The 19,065-nt window shown below is 29.0% G+C and overlaps 1 protein-coding gene across 1 annotated transcript; it reads right to left on the minus strand.

Annotated features, from left to right (window-relative positions):
• Positions 1–1,384: 1,384 nt before the first annotated feature.
• Positions 1,385–19,006, minus strand: LOC129914925 (fork head domain-containing protein FD4-like). The gene is made up of 4 exons (XM_055994376.1): positions 17,761–19,006; positions 1,747–1,857; positions 1,567–1,671; positions 1,385–1,478 (listed from the first exon to the last, which is right to left on the minus strand). The coding sequence occupies exons 1-4, from the start codon at positions 18,669–18,671 to the stop codon at positions 1,385–1,387; spliced, it is 1,221 nt and encodes a 406-aa protein (XP_055850351.1). The 5' UTR covers positions 18,672–19,006.
• Between the last annotated feature and the right edge of the window lie 59 nt (positions 19,007–19,065).

Raw genomic sequence — 19,065 nt, forward strand, 5'->3', positions numbered from 1 at the left:
TGATTATGAGGATTACAACTCAAGTTCAACTTTTTGAATCGTTATACCTAAGAAACGGTGGGTCTCAGGAAAAAAAGTGTCATGACACTTTTTATATATAATGACCTGGTCTACAATTCTTGCATTGAAAATTTTTTGATAAGACTTACCGTTTTGCTGAAAATCGTGAAAAACCAGTTTTTGTGACCTTTGACCCCCCAGACCTCGGATCGATGAGGACTTTTTAGATTTAATTTATGATGGTGTTTTCAACAATCCTACCAATTTTCAGCTTGCTGGGAATTAATGTAACCTCAACCCCTTATTTTAGTTTAATTTGACAGGACTATATGGCCCTTAAAACTTACTTTTAAATTGATTTTTGGTGAATTGTTTCTCAAACATCGAATTTCACGGTTTTGATTTTTAAAAGTTATTTTCTCGAAGTGCAGATTTTTTACATTTTTTGTTTGTATGTGTTACTTTCATAAATTAATAATACGTATCGATTCCAGTATCAATCTTCTTTCTATCAATTTTTGTAAAATAGCTTTTTGACCTTTTTCCAAATTGATCTTTCAAAATTTCAATTTTCTACAAATCCTCAACAATATTTTTTTTTTAAATTAAATCTCCTCTGCCTAATGTATTATTTTTTTTAAACCTACTTGTCTTATAAGCATGTAAGCGATCCTGCTTACATGCTGATAATGTATTCTAGAAAAAAAAAAAAACTCAATTAAATTAACTTTACAGCGTGGCAATCCTATGACTTAATAGGGTATTATACTACCTTTAAGAAATGATAACTCTTCACTGGTGTAATTAAGAGCGAAATATTCTATCAAGCTCCTTCTTTGACTTCTATGTAAAATTTTGAAAGACGAGTTTCGTTTAAGAAAAAAAAAAGTTACGCATACACCTCAGTGACCCGATCTAAAAAATGTTTCTATATAGGCAAATCTTAGCAAGATTCAAAGACTCCAATATAGACTCTATACTGGTTCTCTAAGTGTCAAATTGTCCAATATAGACTAAAAAAGCTACAATATAAACCGAGTCAAAATCACCAAATTTGAAGAATTAAATATAAGAAGAATTTGAAGAATTAAATATAAGACCCTCTTGTCTTAGTCGTTTCTGTTCTCAGTTTTGGTCGAATAGCTCTTAACACGTTAACACCACTGTAGTTATCCGTTGTCAGCAGCTCCACGCTGTCTGTCTTAACTTGATTTTCTTTTTTTTTATTCTTATTCTCGCTCTCTTTTCGTGTTACAAATTATTTTATCTGCCAGATCCAGATACATCAGCGATTTTATTGTTTGTGGCTGGAAGCTGGATTGTAGTCACCGAGTTTCTTCGGTGAACCTGTGAAATCTGAGCTTTAGCCACAAACTAGTCACATTCAACCAACCCAACCAGCTGAAGTCCCAAACCAACCAACCAACCAACCAGTGGCTTGGCCTCCTATCATTAATTTCAGAGGTGATCGATGTTTGCTGAAGTGGAAAAAAAAAATTTTTAGTTAAAAAATAAAATAAGAAATTCAGTATCTGTATGCGCGGTTTGCCTCGAGATCGTTTCTACGGTTCAAGTGATTTTCTCACCTCTTTGATTGCGTTAGTGGCTGCTGTTTGTGCCGCTGATATTGTTTGATGGTTTTCAATGACTTGATGGAATGGTGGTTGATTTCTAGAAGAAATACAAAAAAAATGAAAAAAAAAAACTTGATGAGAAACCATCAAATCATGATTTAGTCTCAAATACACAATCACAGTTTGGTGATGGTAATTGGTTAAAGTTGAAGCTGTAGAAGCTGCTGGACCATACTGACGCTTTGTTAATGGTTGTGGCAATTCTCGTGGCAATGGTGGTTTACTGATTGCATTTTACGTTGTTAGATGTTTAGTTAGGTAATCGAGGTTTAATTTGATTTTATAAATTAAAATTATTCATTTATTTGCTAATGTTTTAGGTGAATATTGGTTGTGGGTATACACGCCTGCTCGTTTAACAGTGGTTAGAGGGTTTAGCTAATGACGGTATTTGAGATATTAGACGAAATAAATTATTTCATTTGATTTTTTATTTTGTTGAGGAATAAAATGGGGCTAACATAGTTCATTATTATTAATGGATTGAAATAGTTTTCACCAATATAATTTGACTAACCGTGAAAAATTATGATTATTGATCAGGTGCATAATTCTTTTGATTAATCTTTATGCAGTAGTTGCAATGAGGCTTATAGTGAAAGCCAAGTAGATATAACAAAGGTATTAAAAATGTTAAAGTGTGACTTATGTAAGCCATTACAGTACTGTTTCTTTTTCCTAAAGTACAAAAATTTTAATTGAAGTTTCAAAGAATGTCAGATTACGAATTAAAATGGTGTAGTTATACCCAAAACTGTGACAGCTCCATGAACTGGTATTGTTTATTACGGTTTTCTGTGTTTTGACACCACTCTTAAAGTGCACCATTTTTCGGTTATAATAATCATAATATGTAACCAAATTTTTTCGAATTGGAACTTCGGAGTAAGAATTACGGAAAACTTGAAGCAGTACAGCAAATTCGGCGAGTTGTCATATGAAATCAATGTCCTCAATTTCCAATCTAAGACAGGTTTTTTAAGAGAATGGCTACTCGCACAGCTGCAGCTTGGCACGACATTTACGATACTTGAACCCTGTCCTGCAACTAACTGCTAAGTTCATCTAGCACAAATTTGATATCCTTACGAACATACTGTGGTTCTTTTTTTTGAAGTTATCCTTTTTTGACACATTTAAGACATCATTTTCTTTTTTTTGTCGTTTCTCTCGAAAAAATAAACAGGTTTTCACTTAGATTATTCGAAAAAACTCTGATTATTCTTTATCATCATACTAATTTCAGTTTTTCTTCAAATAAATACCTTCTGTCTTTAAAATATAGACTATATCTTTATTCTTTATTTGTTATGATTATGACAAAAATGAAACCACAATACCAAATTTATTAAGCCTGCCATTTTCTGATAGTTTTTCTTAAAGAACTTTAAAAAAGATGTACAAATTGTAAAATTTGTTGTATAATTACTTGGAGACTAATCAAAATGATCTTGAATACAAAAAGAAATATTCTTTTTTTAAAAAAGAATTTTCAAAACAAAAAGTTGAAAACCATTTCATAAAAAAGTTAGAATGCCATTTTTAAGAAAATATTAAAATATTACTAAACGCACTTATAAACGAAATTAAACAAAAATTATGAAGTAGTTTTCAAATATGTTATTAAATTTTCAAAAAAAAATGTAGTCTAAAAATTTAACATACAAAAATTTTGTCTGAAAAACCATTTTACAGTTCGAAATTAAATTAAAGCAAGTTCCGGTGATCCGGTGAAAAAAAAAACGGTTACAAAAAATGATGGGCCGTCTTTGAATTTGAACCCAAGACGTCTGGTACAAAGGACAAATCGTTCAACAGTTTTACACCCTCGGCTATTGACTCTATATATGAATTGATTTACATATATTTTCATTATGTTATACCTATTAATTATTTTTTTTTAGCAAAAACACGTATCTTTAAAATCAAAATCATCAGGGCCATTTTTGAAAAAAAAAAGCTTTTCTAGTTTGGCCAATTTTCCCTATAGAGAAAAGACCAAAACTCATGCAAAACTAACAAGTTTGAACCAAGTTGCTTCATTATGATTCAAGCTGTAGCTCGAGACAGAGACAGGCAGATAGATCCCACAGACAAACAATGCCATGTCGGATTGTTATTAAAAATTAAATTTTTGTTACGAATTCTTAACTTGCCCTTTAGTACTTAATACCAAGTAAAAAGCATATTTGCGTTGTTTAAAAAAAAAAATTGATTGAAAACTCAACATCGTTTATTAAGCAATACATCCTTGGACAAAATAGTTGGAAAGAGCAAAACACAATTGAACTGACTTGAAGTGAAATTAAAAACAAATTATCAGTCTTGGGTATTAGCTCAAGGTAAAATATCAAAAATGTGCTAAATGGAAACAAAATTATTTAGATATTGAAAACCAATGGCTTAACTTTAATTGGCCTTTGCCAGCAGCTTTCATTAATTACTTTCAAACATTACCCGTGTTTTCTTCAAGTACTTTAATTCTGAATATGCTATTTTTCGTTTCAGTTAAAGAAAACAGAAATAAAGTTCGCTGTTCAGCTCTTTTGTTTCAATGTGCTCAATTATTTTCGCTTAAACTCGATTATTTATATATGTATTTGCTAATTACTTTATTTGTATTTTGAGACCAAAAATTTATTTAATTGTTGTTTTTTTTATTGAATAAGTTCATAATTTTTTAAAAGAATGTAAAATGTGACGTATATAACATTTCCAAATCAAATATCTACATTGTCCTTACAAAAATAAAACTTCTTGAAATATACAACTCTAACCCTACTTCGTATTTCTATTTATAATTTTATTATTTTATTCTTTGATAACCCAGAAAGGTTTTATATTTTTAACCAAACATCTTAAGAACGCCCTTTTTCAATTTTATCTGTCCTACAAAAAAAAATATATATATATTATTTAACTAAAAACTCTTGCATCGCGTGTTGCTATCAAATAACTTTTAAATATTTAATAAATAAAAAAAAAAGAAAACCTACCTATTTTCCTTGCATCATATATCCATCCTGATTATCTACCCCAAACCAAACTAAGCCAAACACAATATCTACATAAACAAGGATAACGCTTTAAATTACAATATAAGTAGATATCGCATTTTATTTGAATGTTTTATTCACGCGCCCATAGTGCTGCAATTAATAATCACAAAGCAACAACGTTTATAGATATAACAAAAAAAAAAACTAAAAACTTGGGCTGGACTTGTACTACCTATAATGTATAGAAAGGACGATAAGGGTAGGTTGGGTAGTCGTATATATTGTTAGAACGCGTTAATCATCATTCAAAAAGTGGCGCTCTGACAAGTTGTTTAAATTGATGCTTAGTATTCCAACCAACAAAGTAGATACGAATATATACCTTTGAAACTTTAGGTTGTATCTCTCATAAGGATACAAGGATTATTTATTACAACACCTACCCACTATATAAAGAAGGAAAAAGGAACTAAGAAAATGCCAAAAGGACATGCAACAAAGCACTTAATCCGGTTTTCCTTTATATTCTTGCGGTGCACGATATGCAAATGTTTTATTTTACACTTTTGGTGCCGTCTTGTTTTTTTTTGTTTTGTGTTTTTTGCTTTGAAAGAAAATATGCTTGGAAATTTGATATGTTGTTGTTACCTCCTTACCTTTACTTTTCTTATAACTACTTATGGTGACCAGGTTTTTCAAAGGGAAATAAAATGTTTAAATTACATTTATTTTGTTTGTTTGAACAGCAGTTTTTTTTTTTTAAACATTTTTCACTTGGAAATTTGTTGGTTTTTTTTTTCTTGCGTCTAAAAACACTATGTAACACTGTAAATAAAAAATCGGATAAAGACCTTAACGTTTGTTTAAAGCTTGTTACACTAATTTCAAAACGATAAGTAAAATTTTAAATAAACCCCTAAAATCTGGGTTTTGAACTTTAAGAAATTTCAAAACATGAAAACCTTTCTATCGGTTTATAGAAGATGTAACTAAAAACCCAAAACTTCATAAGCTTTAGAGTTTCAAATTATTATGTTTATGTATTGTTTTTTTCACATACCTAGATTTTAGGCATTTATGAACTTCAACGTGTTATTTAAATACCTGTATGATTATTCCCAACTTTATTTTTTTTTTTTTTGAAAATATGTTAGAAATTAGCCGAGGAAAGAATCGATTGAACACTGACGAAGCTGGAATTTTTCAAAAAAAAATCATGTTTTCTCATAAATCCTGACTTTTGCGGTTAATTAAAAAAAAACGCAAAAGAAGAAAAAAAGGATTGTTTATCTAGTATTTATTCTTTAAGCTTTGCAATCTACCCATCATCTCACACACAAATTAGCCAAACATCTTCAATTCAGAAAGTTCAGTGAATGGTCGTTTTAAGTGTTGTCGATAAAATAATAATATAGCTGATGTAGTTATGTAGCTTAACGATAAATTTTACGATACCAAATGCACTGAGATAATTTCCACCATTTTTAAATCCAGAGGTAAAACTCTGCCTCTCAACTATGTACTTGTCTCATACACGGTAAAAAACTTTGGTGTAGATTCTACGAAAATTTGGGTTACATGTGAGGCAACACCAACATTGTATTTAAATTTAAGGGGGAAATCCCTCTGGACGACACCTTTTTCAATATTTTTTTATGAAAAACTGAAAGCACTTATTGAAATTTGTAAAAAGATAAGATATTACTGACATTATTAAGTATTGAAAAAATTTTTTTGAAATGAAAAAATAACAAAATGGCGGTTTTGGAGCCTTTCAAAGTTGACGCCTCTAGTTTACGCCGTGCAATGCACAGGTCCAGGAAATCATCTTAAATCAAAAAGGAAATTTTTTTTTAAATGAAAAATAAAAGTTAGAAATCAAAAAAACGAAAAAAAACCATGTTTTTTTACAAAGAAGTAGTTAAAAAAAATATTTACTGTGCAAATTTTATTCAACTTTTAGGTTCATGTTGTGGCCAATAAGTTAAGGAGTAATTTGCTTCAAATTTCAAGTCGATAGTTAGTTTTTGAGTTACATTGCACGGCGCGGAAAAAAACTAGTTTCGAAAAAAATGCGTTTAAAGTTTTAGTTTTCGTACTATGGTAGGTTCGGAGCGCATTGGTTTCGGGACTATCTAGGCACTTTTGAGGCTTCATTTAAGGCTTAGACCACTGAAAATAGTTTCTTCGGTTGATAAATAAATTTATTACGCAAAAAAAAAAAAAAAATGCACGACTGGGGTCGCACGTACTTGCTCTTATGCTTTAAGTTACTCTAATGTTAAAGCTTTTTATTCAAGAAAATTAAGAAATTTTAAAATTTGATATTTATAATTAATTAAATATCGTTTTAAATGATCTTTCACAAAAAACCAAGTATGCCAGTTTACTTCTTGTATAAAAGGGAATTTTTAGAAAAAATTTTTCGAAAATCGTTTGAGCCATTTTTTAAAAAAATAATTTTTTATAATATAAAAATTTTCTAACATTTTTCAAAATAAAATTGGTATGCCATTTTGAAGTAATAATTTATTTACGCATAAAAACGAAATTTCAAAATTTTTTATAAACACGTTTTCAAAAACTTGATTTTTCAAAAAAAAATTTTGAAATATTTTTTAAAAATCTAAAAATGAGTTTTTTGAAAATTTTCTAAATTTTTAACATTACCTTTACCTAAACGATTTTGTATAAAAATTTTCGTTGAAATCGGGATATTCTTGAACGAGATATTCATAAATCAAAAAAACCGTTATATGACAGGTACCGTTAATAACGGTAAAACAAATATTTTTTTATTTAGAAAGTTGGCTCTTATGTGTACTACTACACTCAAAAATTTTAATGAAAATCGTTTGAGCCGTTTTTGAAAAAAATTTACTTTTCTATTTCCGTTATATGACAGGTACCGTTAGTTTTGGTCCTAAAAAAAAAATTTCAATTTGTCCTCTTGGGAATTACCCAAAACTCTTAACTACCAAGTTTGAACAAAATCACTCGAATAGTTTAGGCTGTAGCTCGAGGTACATACAGACAGACAGACGGACAGACAGACAGAATTGCCGGACCCACTTTTTTGGCATTCTCCATCATCGTAATGTCATGTAAAATTGTTATCTCGAGTTTGATTTCTTTTACCAATCCTAAACTTGCCCTATAGTACCTATATCGCAAGTAATAATGCAAAAATAAAAAATTCCAGATTGATATCCCCCCTTAATACGTTTATTGTATACATTTTTGAGTCTGATACTAAAGGAGATGGCACATTTTGCTATGGAACTTGGGCCCAGTGTGTGCACTTACGACATTGGTATCAAATGAAAGGTGATGATAAGCAAATTACGTGGGTAAAATATTTTCAAATTCGTTAATGGGGTTTTGGAGATATTTGAATTTGAAGTTTCGGATTTCAAAATCAAGATTTCAGCTATTTTTTCTACCAAAAAATGCGTAATAATGGATGTACAAAAATAATATTGGTATCAAATGAAAGGTATTTCTAATGAAAAATGTTGTACTAGAAAAAGAAAGATTAATATATTTCCATTCTAATAACTCATAACTTGTTTCGAATTTTTTCCCATTGACTGAACTATAGTTTCTATTCTTATTATTTAATAGGCATATTTCAGCGCTTTTTTGTGTATTTTGCTATAAGGTTTTTGTTATAAGGTTTTTGTATGTTTTATAGAACTGTTTTATATATAGAATTAAAGATAACACATTAAGCTATGTAATAGTTGCAAAAAAAGTACATGTCACTACTGAATATTTGATATTTCGATGTGCCAAAGGCTTCGTTTAAAAAAATCACCTTTTGAGAAGTAAAAACCTAATATGTTTTATTTTTTTTTTTACATACATAAAGATTTTTGATACAGATTTATAGGCAAAAGAAATACCCTTCATTTGATACCAATATTTTTTTTGTACATCCATTACTACGCATTCTACGATTAATTGTTCGAAAAAATAGCTGAAATCTTGATGTTGAAATCCGAAACTTCAAACTCAAATATCTCCAAAACCCCACTAACGAATTTGAAAATATTTAAAACGCTGGGCTCAAAAATGGGCCATCTCCTTTACCGAAATTTAATAATTTTTGTACTAAAAATCAAGGACGTATTAGTCAATTCAAAGTTTCAGTTTATTATAATGAAATTTCTTTCTTTTTCTTTTTTATTATTTTAAGTATTTTCTTTCTTACTTCTTAAAAATGAAACAAAACATTTCTAATAGTGATAACTATCATCATAAATATAATAATGGTGATATTATTATCTTTTTTATTTTTTTCACAAACTAATGTGAATTGTCGATCAAATTTTTTCAGTAATTCACACATTTTACTTCGAAATCCCACAAAGCGCCTTGAAAATAGTGTAAATTCAGATTTTTTATTTTTTATCTGAAAAAAAAGCTTAGGTACCAAATGTATTTTTCTGAACCCAAATTATTTTATATATCGACGGTTAAACTGCAAAACCTCGTAAGTCTAAAAATTCGAAAAAAATATTATTAATGCAAACAATTCAGAAAATTCAGAGCTATCTTTTGGTATATTCAGCTTAACAATGTTGTTCTGAACATTTTTCAGAAATGACAAAATTCAAACACTCGTATTGATAGATCCCATACAAAAACAAGAAACACAACATTTTGTTTTTTGATTTCTGAAAAACTTGCAAAAACGACTTACGAGGTTTTGCAGTTTTGCAGAAAATGTATTTCTTTTTGTATTCGTTTAGTTTTTAATACAGTTTGACTAAAATTTGATTTTCTTGTATTAAAAAAAAGAAGACGAGTATTTTATTACAATTCTTAACCAGATAAAGTTATAATTTAGTTGCAAAGGAATTAGTTTTAATTTCAAATTTTCTTATATTTCAATACTTTTGATTACATTTTAATGTTTTGTATTTGAAATTAATAAAAAAATTATAAAAAATAATAAAATCGCAACATTAGAAAATAACAAATTTTTGTTTTGAAAAAGGCCTAATACCAAAGGTTGTATTAAAAAGGAATAAAAAAATGTCCTTTTTAAGATTTAAAATCTAAAACTTGAAACTTATAAAATCTCACACAATTAAAGTCGAGTCTACCTATAATCATTAGTTAGTTTCACGTTCCATAGCAAGTAAGGAATTTTGTCCTTTAAAAGGTAAATGTTTGTAGTGAAAAATGCATTTTTTCGAAATCGAGGTCCATCCAGCATTAAAAAAAAAAATACACAAATACGGAAAGTTTTCTCCACTTGCATAGCTATCTCTAGGGCAAACAAAACTTAAAAAAAAGTTTCAAAAAAAGTATTTTTTTTTGCAGTTTATCGTTCCTTGAAGTAAAAGGTTAATACTGCTTCAGAAGACAACAAAATTCTCGAATTTTTTTTTTTATTTTTATCTTAAATATGTGATCAAAGCACCAAACATTAAGAATTTGTGGACCCTTCCTCATTACTACAAATTTTAGCCCTTTTTACACTTATTAAAATTATTTCAATTTCTGTTGGTCAAAAAGTGATGATGTCTGGGTAACAAATATTCAGCTTAAATTTTAAATACTTTTTGCCTCAGGTCCGACTCCTTAAGGCGACTAACAAAAGAGATAAAGAGTAAAAGTTTCAGAAGTCAGTTTTTGCATGCTTCTACTTTGTTGAGTTCTACTTTTTTTGGAAGTTAAGGAGTCGGACATCATAACTTTCTGATCAACAGAAATTTAAATTATTTTATGAAAAGGGGTAAGGTTGGTAATGGGGAGGGGCCCACACATTGTTGTTTTTTTTCTTCCATTTTCTACACTGTTTTTAAAATTGGTGTTTTTAAACATAAGTAAATAAACCGTGTTTCGAGAACTTTGATGCTGTCTATTTTCTGAAGCTGTGACTATACAGAGCGTTAAACCTGTAAAAAAATTCCTGTTCTTTTATATATTTTTTTTTTCTTTTAAGACATGTGAATTCATTTTCATTTTGAGAACAATGATTTCACAAGTCTAAAGAATACCTATATGATAACCAATCCTTGTATAGAACTAAAAATATATCATTAACATGCAACAGCACCATTTTTTCTTGCTCGATATGGTAAGTATTAGTTTCGTGTCAAAAAAATTTGAGGTTTTAATCAAAACTAACATAACGATGATTGATGATTTTCGTCATGATGTCCAATAGTCCACCTGTACATGAAGCTGCAGTCCAAACTGGTGGACGGATTTTCTTGAAATTTGGTACAGATGATTTTTTCATAATTTCCAAGGTTATTTTGTTTTTAATATCACACAAAATACAAAATTTTTGAGTTATTGCAATTTTCTCAAAAACGGCACAAACGATTTCGAGTAAATTTGGTATACATAATGATCTAAGCTATTGTATTCAAACTGCGTTTTTAGTTTTTTTTTTTTTTCAAAAAATTCGGATTTCCATTGTTTTATTATTTAAATCTGAAATATTTTACTTAAAGATATTTTCGTTTTGAGGCACAATTCTTGTTCGACTAAAAAATAATGAAATACAAATTGAATACAGGAAAATAAATTTTAAAAATATGGTAACCTCAGTTATACGATGAACTGAAGAAATTTAAGTGTTCCTTTGCAAAACTACTTGTATATTCATTGTACCTATATGTAAGTTTTTATATTTCTGCAATATACCGAACCAAGAGTGTGGGAGCACTTTCGTCCTTCCGCTTTTTGATTGTTCCTTTTTTAAGCAAGCAAATTAATTATGTAAACAGTTTTTCATTTTGTTTGACTTGAAATTGTACCCCATCGGTGCGCGGGCTACAGAAGGAAGTCCATTATTTAAAGGATAGGCCATTTTCGTATATGTAAGTCAATGCAAGAGAAACCTTATACGTGTAGGTATGACTTCTACCATTCCGTCTTTGTATAATGTAGGAAATTACTGTTTTTCCTTAAAACTGATTTTCTATTGATTTTTTTTTTCTTTTGTGAATACAAGTCCTATTCTTGAAGTAAAAAGAAATTGGAATGGGAAAACATATAGCAATTGCTCTTCCATGCAATTACTTTTTCTGTTTGAAATTCATGAAGGATTTAAAATGCATTGCTTTGCAGGATAATTTGCAATCAATTGCGAGCTTACAGAGGGATAACAAACATATTTAATTATGGGGGAGTTTTATAAATACGGAAAACAATAAGGAAAAAAACAATTCAATTATGTGTAATCAAAGTTGATATTTGTCAGACTATTTGTAGGTTTTTTTTTTATGTTTACCATTTTTATGTGGACGATTTTGTTTTGATTTAGAAACACTCTAACAATGATTGAATAGAAATTATGAATAATGAATGTTGTTAAAGTGAGTTGACATTTTTCAGGTTTATCGTAAATCCGTTTATAAAATTACCTCAAGATTTATTTAATACTTTTCTTATCATGAAATAAAAAATCAAAATTATTCAAGTTTAAAACATTTTTATTTTGATTTTTAAATAAATCTTGTTTTTTGTTATGATTTTAATTATTTCTATATTACACACACATTCAAAAAATTGCTCTTATTATTGCTTAAAAATTAATAGGACAACATTTTTTTTTATAAAATAATTACATACAATAAAATTAAATATATAATTAATTTTTTCATATAAGGATTTTATTCTTAAACATTGAAATTCGAAAATAAATTAGGATCTTATGTCGACTAACAGAGAAAAATTTTACATTTATTAGGTAATTTACAACTATAAGTATATATTTATTTCACTTAATAACATTAGTAGGTATTTATATTTTGGCACATCTATATTTTGAAAAATTCATATTAGGGAAAGGTTTAGTTTTATGAAAAAAAAAACTTACAATATAAGACGAAAACTGTTTTCAGTGATTTTGTTTTTAACAAACATAATCAACTCTAGATTTTGGTGGAGGCTTAGACCAATAGTTATGGCAAAGTATATTTATTGTTGAAACGATATTTTCTGTAACTTGAAATAAGTTGATTAAAAATATCTTTCTTTTGCTATAAATTTTAAGATTTTAGAACAAAATAAATTTTTGGATCTGTAGATTTGCAGACTTATTATTAAGTGAAGCCTAAATTTAATCTTATCGTCCTTAGCTATAAAAAAGCGTTAAAGTGCCTTAAAAAATACATATTTTGATAGCTTACCTATAATTGAGAAATTCCTAACAAAAAAGGCTTTATTTCTTTGTAACCAAATAAATTCAAATGTATCCCTAAATTGTCTGTAAACGATTGGTGTTTGAGGTATTAACAGTTAAAGTCAAAAGCATGGTTTTTGTTTTGATGACTAATATTGCAATTTAAAAAAATTGTAGAAGAGACAAACAAAAATAAACTGAATGCTTAATAAATAACCTTTCTAAAATCAATAATCATTTTATAAGAAAAATCATTTCCCACTTCTCTATGATAGAAAATAAAAACAAAACAAAAATTGAAAGTCTTAATTTTCGGACATTTTTAATAATTATGCGATCACGACATAAATTTTTTTGTTACTAAAAGATATTCCATGTGTGATAATAAAAGATTTCAAAATTATTAAATTCCCTGTTTTTGGTACTTCTAATTATTATTGTCTTTTAGACTGATCATTACTATGAGATTTTTTTTTGAAGCTCTAAACTCAATTGGACTATTTTGAACTACTACACTGTTTCTGAGTTATTGAATGGGTAAATATTAGGTTTTTACAATAAAAACTTTATTTTATAAATCAAAAAGTTAGAACATTGTTAGAATTTTTACTTTCGACATAATTCAGTTGCGCTATATTCACGATTTAAATCAAATTTAATAATTACAAATGGCTCAGATTGCTTAAGACTAAGCAAAGCAATTTTCGGATGTGAAAATGATTCGTATTTTTGAATGTCTTTTTGTTGTAATTATTTTTGAAATTTACAAGTCTTGCATTTTTAAGTAATTTGAAAGTTAAAGAGTAGATAGTTGAATATTTTATTTTGGAAAGTTACCCACTTTATAAAATTCTTCAGGAGAAACAAAAAAGTACAGCTTTTTGCTGTTCATTGAGTTTTTTTTTCTGTGCTGAACTGTTCTAGTTTGCTGTTTATTGACAAATCTAGAACAGTTTAGAACAGGATTTTCTGTTCTTGCTTTTGAGTCAGATCAGGTAAGAACAGATTCGTCAGAAGTGTCAAAATCAAAGCTGTCATTTTTACTTGCGATATAGGTACTATATATCAAGTTATGCATTCGTACAAAAAAAAAAGTTGAGATAACATTTTTCCATGACATTACGATGGTAGACAATGCCAAAAAAGTGGGTCCCGGAAGTCCGTCTGTCTGTCTGTCTGTCTGTCTGTCTGTCAGTCTGTCTGTCTGTCTGTATAAGGAGCTACAGCCTAAACGGATAGACCGATTAATGTCAAACTTGGTATGTAGCGTTATTTGGCGACTCTCCAGAGGATTTTTTGGAATTAATTTTTTTGGACCAAAAATAACGGTACTTGTCATATACCGATTTTGGTAAAATTGAAATATCTCAAAAACGGCTCCAACGATTTTCTTTAAAAAATTAAAATGTTAGTTTAAAGCTAATATCTATATTTCAATGAAAAAAAAATTTTGAAAATCATTATTAACGGTACCTGCCATAGAACCGTTTTTTCCAAATTCGAATATCTCCGAAGCTTCTTATTCGATTTCAACGAAACTTTTTGTGAAGAAGCATTTATATAATTTAAATATAAACCAAAAACAAAATTTTCAAAAAAATAATTTTTGGATTTTTGAAAAAATTTTGAAAATTTTTTTTTTGAAAAATCAAATTTTCGAAAACGGGACATTGAATTTTTTTGAAATTTTGTTTTTAGATGTTGATTAGTGATTTCTAAAGAATGGCATACCAATTTTATTTTAAAACTTTTTTAAAACAGAAAAAAGACATTTTAACGAACGAAATGCCCATCGACTTTTTGAAAAAAGCTGATATTTTGACACGTGAATTTTCGATTGAAAATTAGGGTGTTTTTTGGTATTAAGTCAAATTAATGTGAACAAATTAATATTTTAAATCAAATAAATTACAGTGTATTTGGGACAAAATAAGGTAAGTTTTCACCAAATTTCGTAGAAAAATTATTGTTTTTGAAAAAGATAAAAATAAAAAACCAAAAACTCGGTTTTTTTTAATTTTCACATACATTTTGAGGTTATGTGAAAAAATTGTTGATACAAAAATTTTTAGATCTTCTTATTACCTACAACTTTGCTATACAACTTTTTTCTATAGGATTTGTAGTTTTGCCGGAAATCGAGATATACCATTTTTTACAATTAAAAACTCAACCCACCCACTTCCCGAACTCGGCTCGCCCGTAATTTATTTTTCCTTTAATTTTCATCATATTCACCTCCTTTTCCAATGGGTTTCATTCTGCTATGATTTTTTTTTGGTTTCAAAAATTATCGACCCTGGTCTATAATCTATACATCAGAACAAAGTTTCGCATACTACACTAGCCCAAAAAAATAAAGGAACAACAAAATTCGTGATTTTTTTTTAGTGATTTTCTATGCTGTATCTTAGTATAAAATGACATTCTTTTACTTTTATGACTTTAGTATGTATTAAATAATTCAAATTGCAATAGAAAAATCAGTGGAACTATCCAAAAACCAAAATTTTCCAAATTTATTTTGTTTTTATTTTTCTTTTAAAAGTGAAAATTTTTTTTTTGATAAAACAATTATTATTTTTAAAAAAGCTATTTATTAAACTTTAAGTTTCTTTTTGTTTCACATTTCTGCGATTTGTTTTTAGACTGCAATATCAATCCTCAAACAAAAAACCATTACATTTACTATGACCTCAACAACGGATCACTTTATAGAAAATTCAAGGAAATATTTGAAAATTTATTCAATTCTCTTCAAAGAAATTAAGTTAGCTTTGTTAAAAAATATTTTCTTTTATTTGGTGTCAATTTAGAAAAGCAAAAAAGCTACGAAAGAGGTCTCTCTACTTTTTTTTTTTTAGAAAACATACCGGTTTTTTATAACTATTATAACTATCACAATTAGACTTAACTATTGAAGCTTTAAGATACTTGAAAAAGTGTGCAAAGTTACATATCTATTTTCTGGGGGATTGAAATAAATTACCACATTTTTAAATGACCTAATTCTATCTGTTTTTTTTAGGGCTAAACCAGAATCTTTTGAATTGTTTTGAACATTTAATTAATTAATATCGTTTAAATTTTAGATAACCCAAGAAAAATTAAAATTAAATCAAAAAAGTTAAAAAAAAACTTAGCATACTATTTTTGGATAATTTTTTGATTTTTCTTTTTTTTTTCTTAAATTTAAACGATACAATGGTCTGATTTATAGTTTATGTCGGCTACCATTAACACTTTGGAAACTATCGAATCTTATAAAAATTTAAATTTTTTTCCTATTTAATGTATTCGGCCTCAAATCAATAAAAAAATTTATTTTTGAAAGTTGATAATAGAGACGTTAATTAAAGTAAAAGTAATAATGGTTTCGTAAGGGTTTAAGGACACGAAAAACTGATGAACGCACAAAAATGAATGCACTTATTACTGTTACACCAATGGTACGAAAAAACTTATAACAATGGCCATTCTCCTCGATGGAAATCGAAAGAATATATTTTTAAATATCGTGTTTACCTATCACAAGAAGCTTAGTCATTGAGTTATTTTCCAATAGCAAAATTAAATATGTTCAAATTTTGTTTAGATATTTGTACTACCTTGTTTAGATATTGGTCTTTATAAAAAGGTGAAATTTTTCGTCAATGCCTGAGACATGAATTCTTTAGATATAGCATTTGCATTTTACTATTCCATCGGTTTAGATAGTGTGAACACGATTTTTTTCATCTAACTATCTCCATTGATAAAAAAAATTAAACAAATTATCAGTTTTAAAACTTTGTGAGAAAGCGAGGGTACCATTTTCCCATCACCGAATTTCTCATCTTGTAGTAAGAAAATCGTACATTTTTATGAGCGAAAGAGATTTTGTTACCGTAGTTTTATGTTATATATTCATCTGGTGTCTTTCTCTGTCGTATAAAATGTCTTGTGTTGTATCAACCAATGGAATTTAGATTTAGATTTATCTTAGATTAGATTAGTTGTAGATGTAAATATTTAATAACAAATTCCCTGAACTGTATGCTGTATCAGTTTGTGTGACATTATCTTTTATAAATCTCGCTGAGAACATTAGGAAACTCTCAGATTTTTGAAAAAAAATTTTTAGAGTTTTGTAAGGAGATTTCTGGATTTTTTTAAATAAAAACTGCGGAGCACATAATTTCAGAATGGTTTTTAAGTTTTAATTCACATACAAGTTTAAAAATAACTTTCAGCATTTTTTGCTGTTTATATACCTAAAGTTGGTCAAATGTCGCTAAAATGAAAACATAATGAAAACTCTGGCAAACCTATTTATCTTCATTATAGAATAATTTTGTTTGAAGCTACATATACCTACTTGAAAAAGACTTATTCAATCGTCTAATTCCGCTAAGAAAAGAAATACGTTCTTTGTCAACTAACTCATACTTTTTTTATTCAAGCATTATAGCTTCTGTTTGGGGAATAATAAATAAAAAAAAAAAATTGCAAAACAAGCTCAAATAAACAGATTGGCAGAAAATTTAAAATCATTAACAATATCTATGTAGTTGAAACTGGAAAGCTGTTATCCATGATAGAAATCACAAAAGTGAGTAGGTGGAATATGGAAACTATATATGTTTACATTAAGCAAATATTTGCACTACAGACGCCATTAAAATTTCATAAACAAACCATTTATCAATTCAAATGCCACCACTTAAAACCCACAGTTTTATTATATTACTCCATTGTAACGTCAAAACGTCAATGCTAAAAACCTTTCCATAACAACTCTATCTATCTACACCTGCACACGTTAAACATGACATCTCAAAAGCAATTTTGCAAGCATCACGATATAATTTATATGAATCTTAATTTAATAATTCTAAGTTTTAAATTAAATACCTAATTATATTTACATACTCAATTTATCATTAAAACAGTGTATAATTATAAAATAGCTTGTAAACTTCTCTCTTCTCTGGCCTACACAGTTCTTAGTCCAGCATTTATTCGATGATTCAGTTCAGCTGCATGATGTGCTGATTGCATTCCAATGTTACTTGGATAATACGCCGCCGCCGCTGGATTAAATCCACCAAGAGGAGCTGTTATCATGAGTAGTGGATGCATTGGCAGATCATATCCTAAACTAGCAGGATTAGGACCAGGATAATGCAAAAACGGTATATTACCAGCGTTTATCGTATGCAACGGTGGAAGCGGTACATGTCGCTGTGAAAACAACTCATCATCTTCGGGTCGATCTTCTACCGTTATATCATCGACTGATATTACAGAATCTTTATCGGGCGTAATCAGGCTTTCAATCGTAAATGCCCTCTTCGGTCGATCATGAATCAGAGTTGTCGTTTGTAACGGTGAAATCGGTCGCACAGGCGACGAATTCAACATCGGAGGCAGCCGTTGCATATACATACTTGGCGGCTCCGCAGCCATAGGTGGCGGGCACATCGGAGCCGGAGCGTTATTCGTCGTAAAAAAGAAGCGATTCAAATTCGCCAGTGCTGCCAACTCCTCATTCAACAAATCTTTATCATTTTTATGAAGTTTAAAACGTTTTCTCCGCCGCAATAAACTTCCATTTTCAAACATATCAAATGCTTGAGGGTGTAAAGCCCAATAGGCCCCTTTGCCAGGCCTATCAGGCCTTCGAGGAACTTTAATAAAACAGTCATTAAAACTTAAATTATGTCGCAGTGAATTCTGCCATCGTTGGGTATTTTTTCGATAATACGGAAAACGATCCGTGATAAATTTATAAATGTCACTTAGTGGGAGCATTTTTTCCGGCGAACTCCAAATTGCCATAGCGGTCAAGGATATATACGAATAAGGCGGTTTTTGATCTCCGTAAGATTCACGCGATGGTCGCGGCATGTTTTTTTTTTTGTTTAATCTAATTATCTTGTCACTTGTCACACTGTCACTTTTATGTCACAAATTCTTTAGTTTTTTTTTTGGAGGATTTGGCAAAAATCACGAAAAATACCGAATTCGCCGCAAAAATTTATTGTCAACCGCCCGATAAGTAAAGACTGGTTTTTCAAGTGCGACCGTGTAAATACAACTAACCGCCGAATAGCGGACACAGGACACAAAGAGGTGCTACTCCAGCACTCATCATCATCACCATCACCATTGTCGCCATATTGTGTGCTGCGCGATTGTGTTCGTCTATTTTTCATCGGCGAGAGTCAATAACATCCGTCCCGTGTCGTTCGTTGTGTCCGTTCCAACAAAAAAAAACAAATCACATACCAAACAAAAAAAT

Source organism: Episyrphus balteatus, chromosome 3 (genome assembly GCF_945859705.1).
Source record: "Episyrphus balteatus chromosome 3, idEpiBalt1.1, whole genome shotgun sequence".
NCBI lineage: Eukaryota > Metazoa > Arthropoda > Insecta > Diptera > Syrphidae > Episyrphus > Episyrphus balteatus.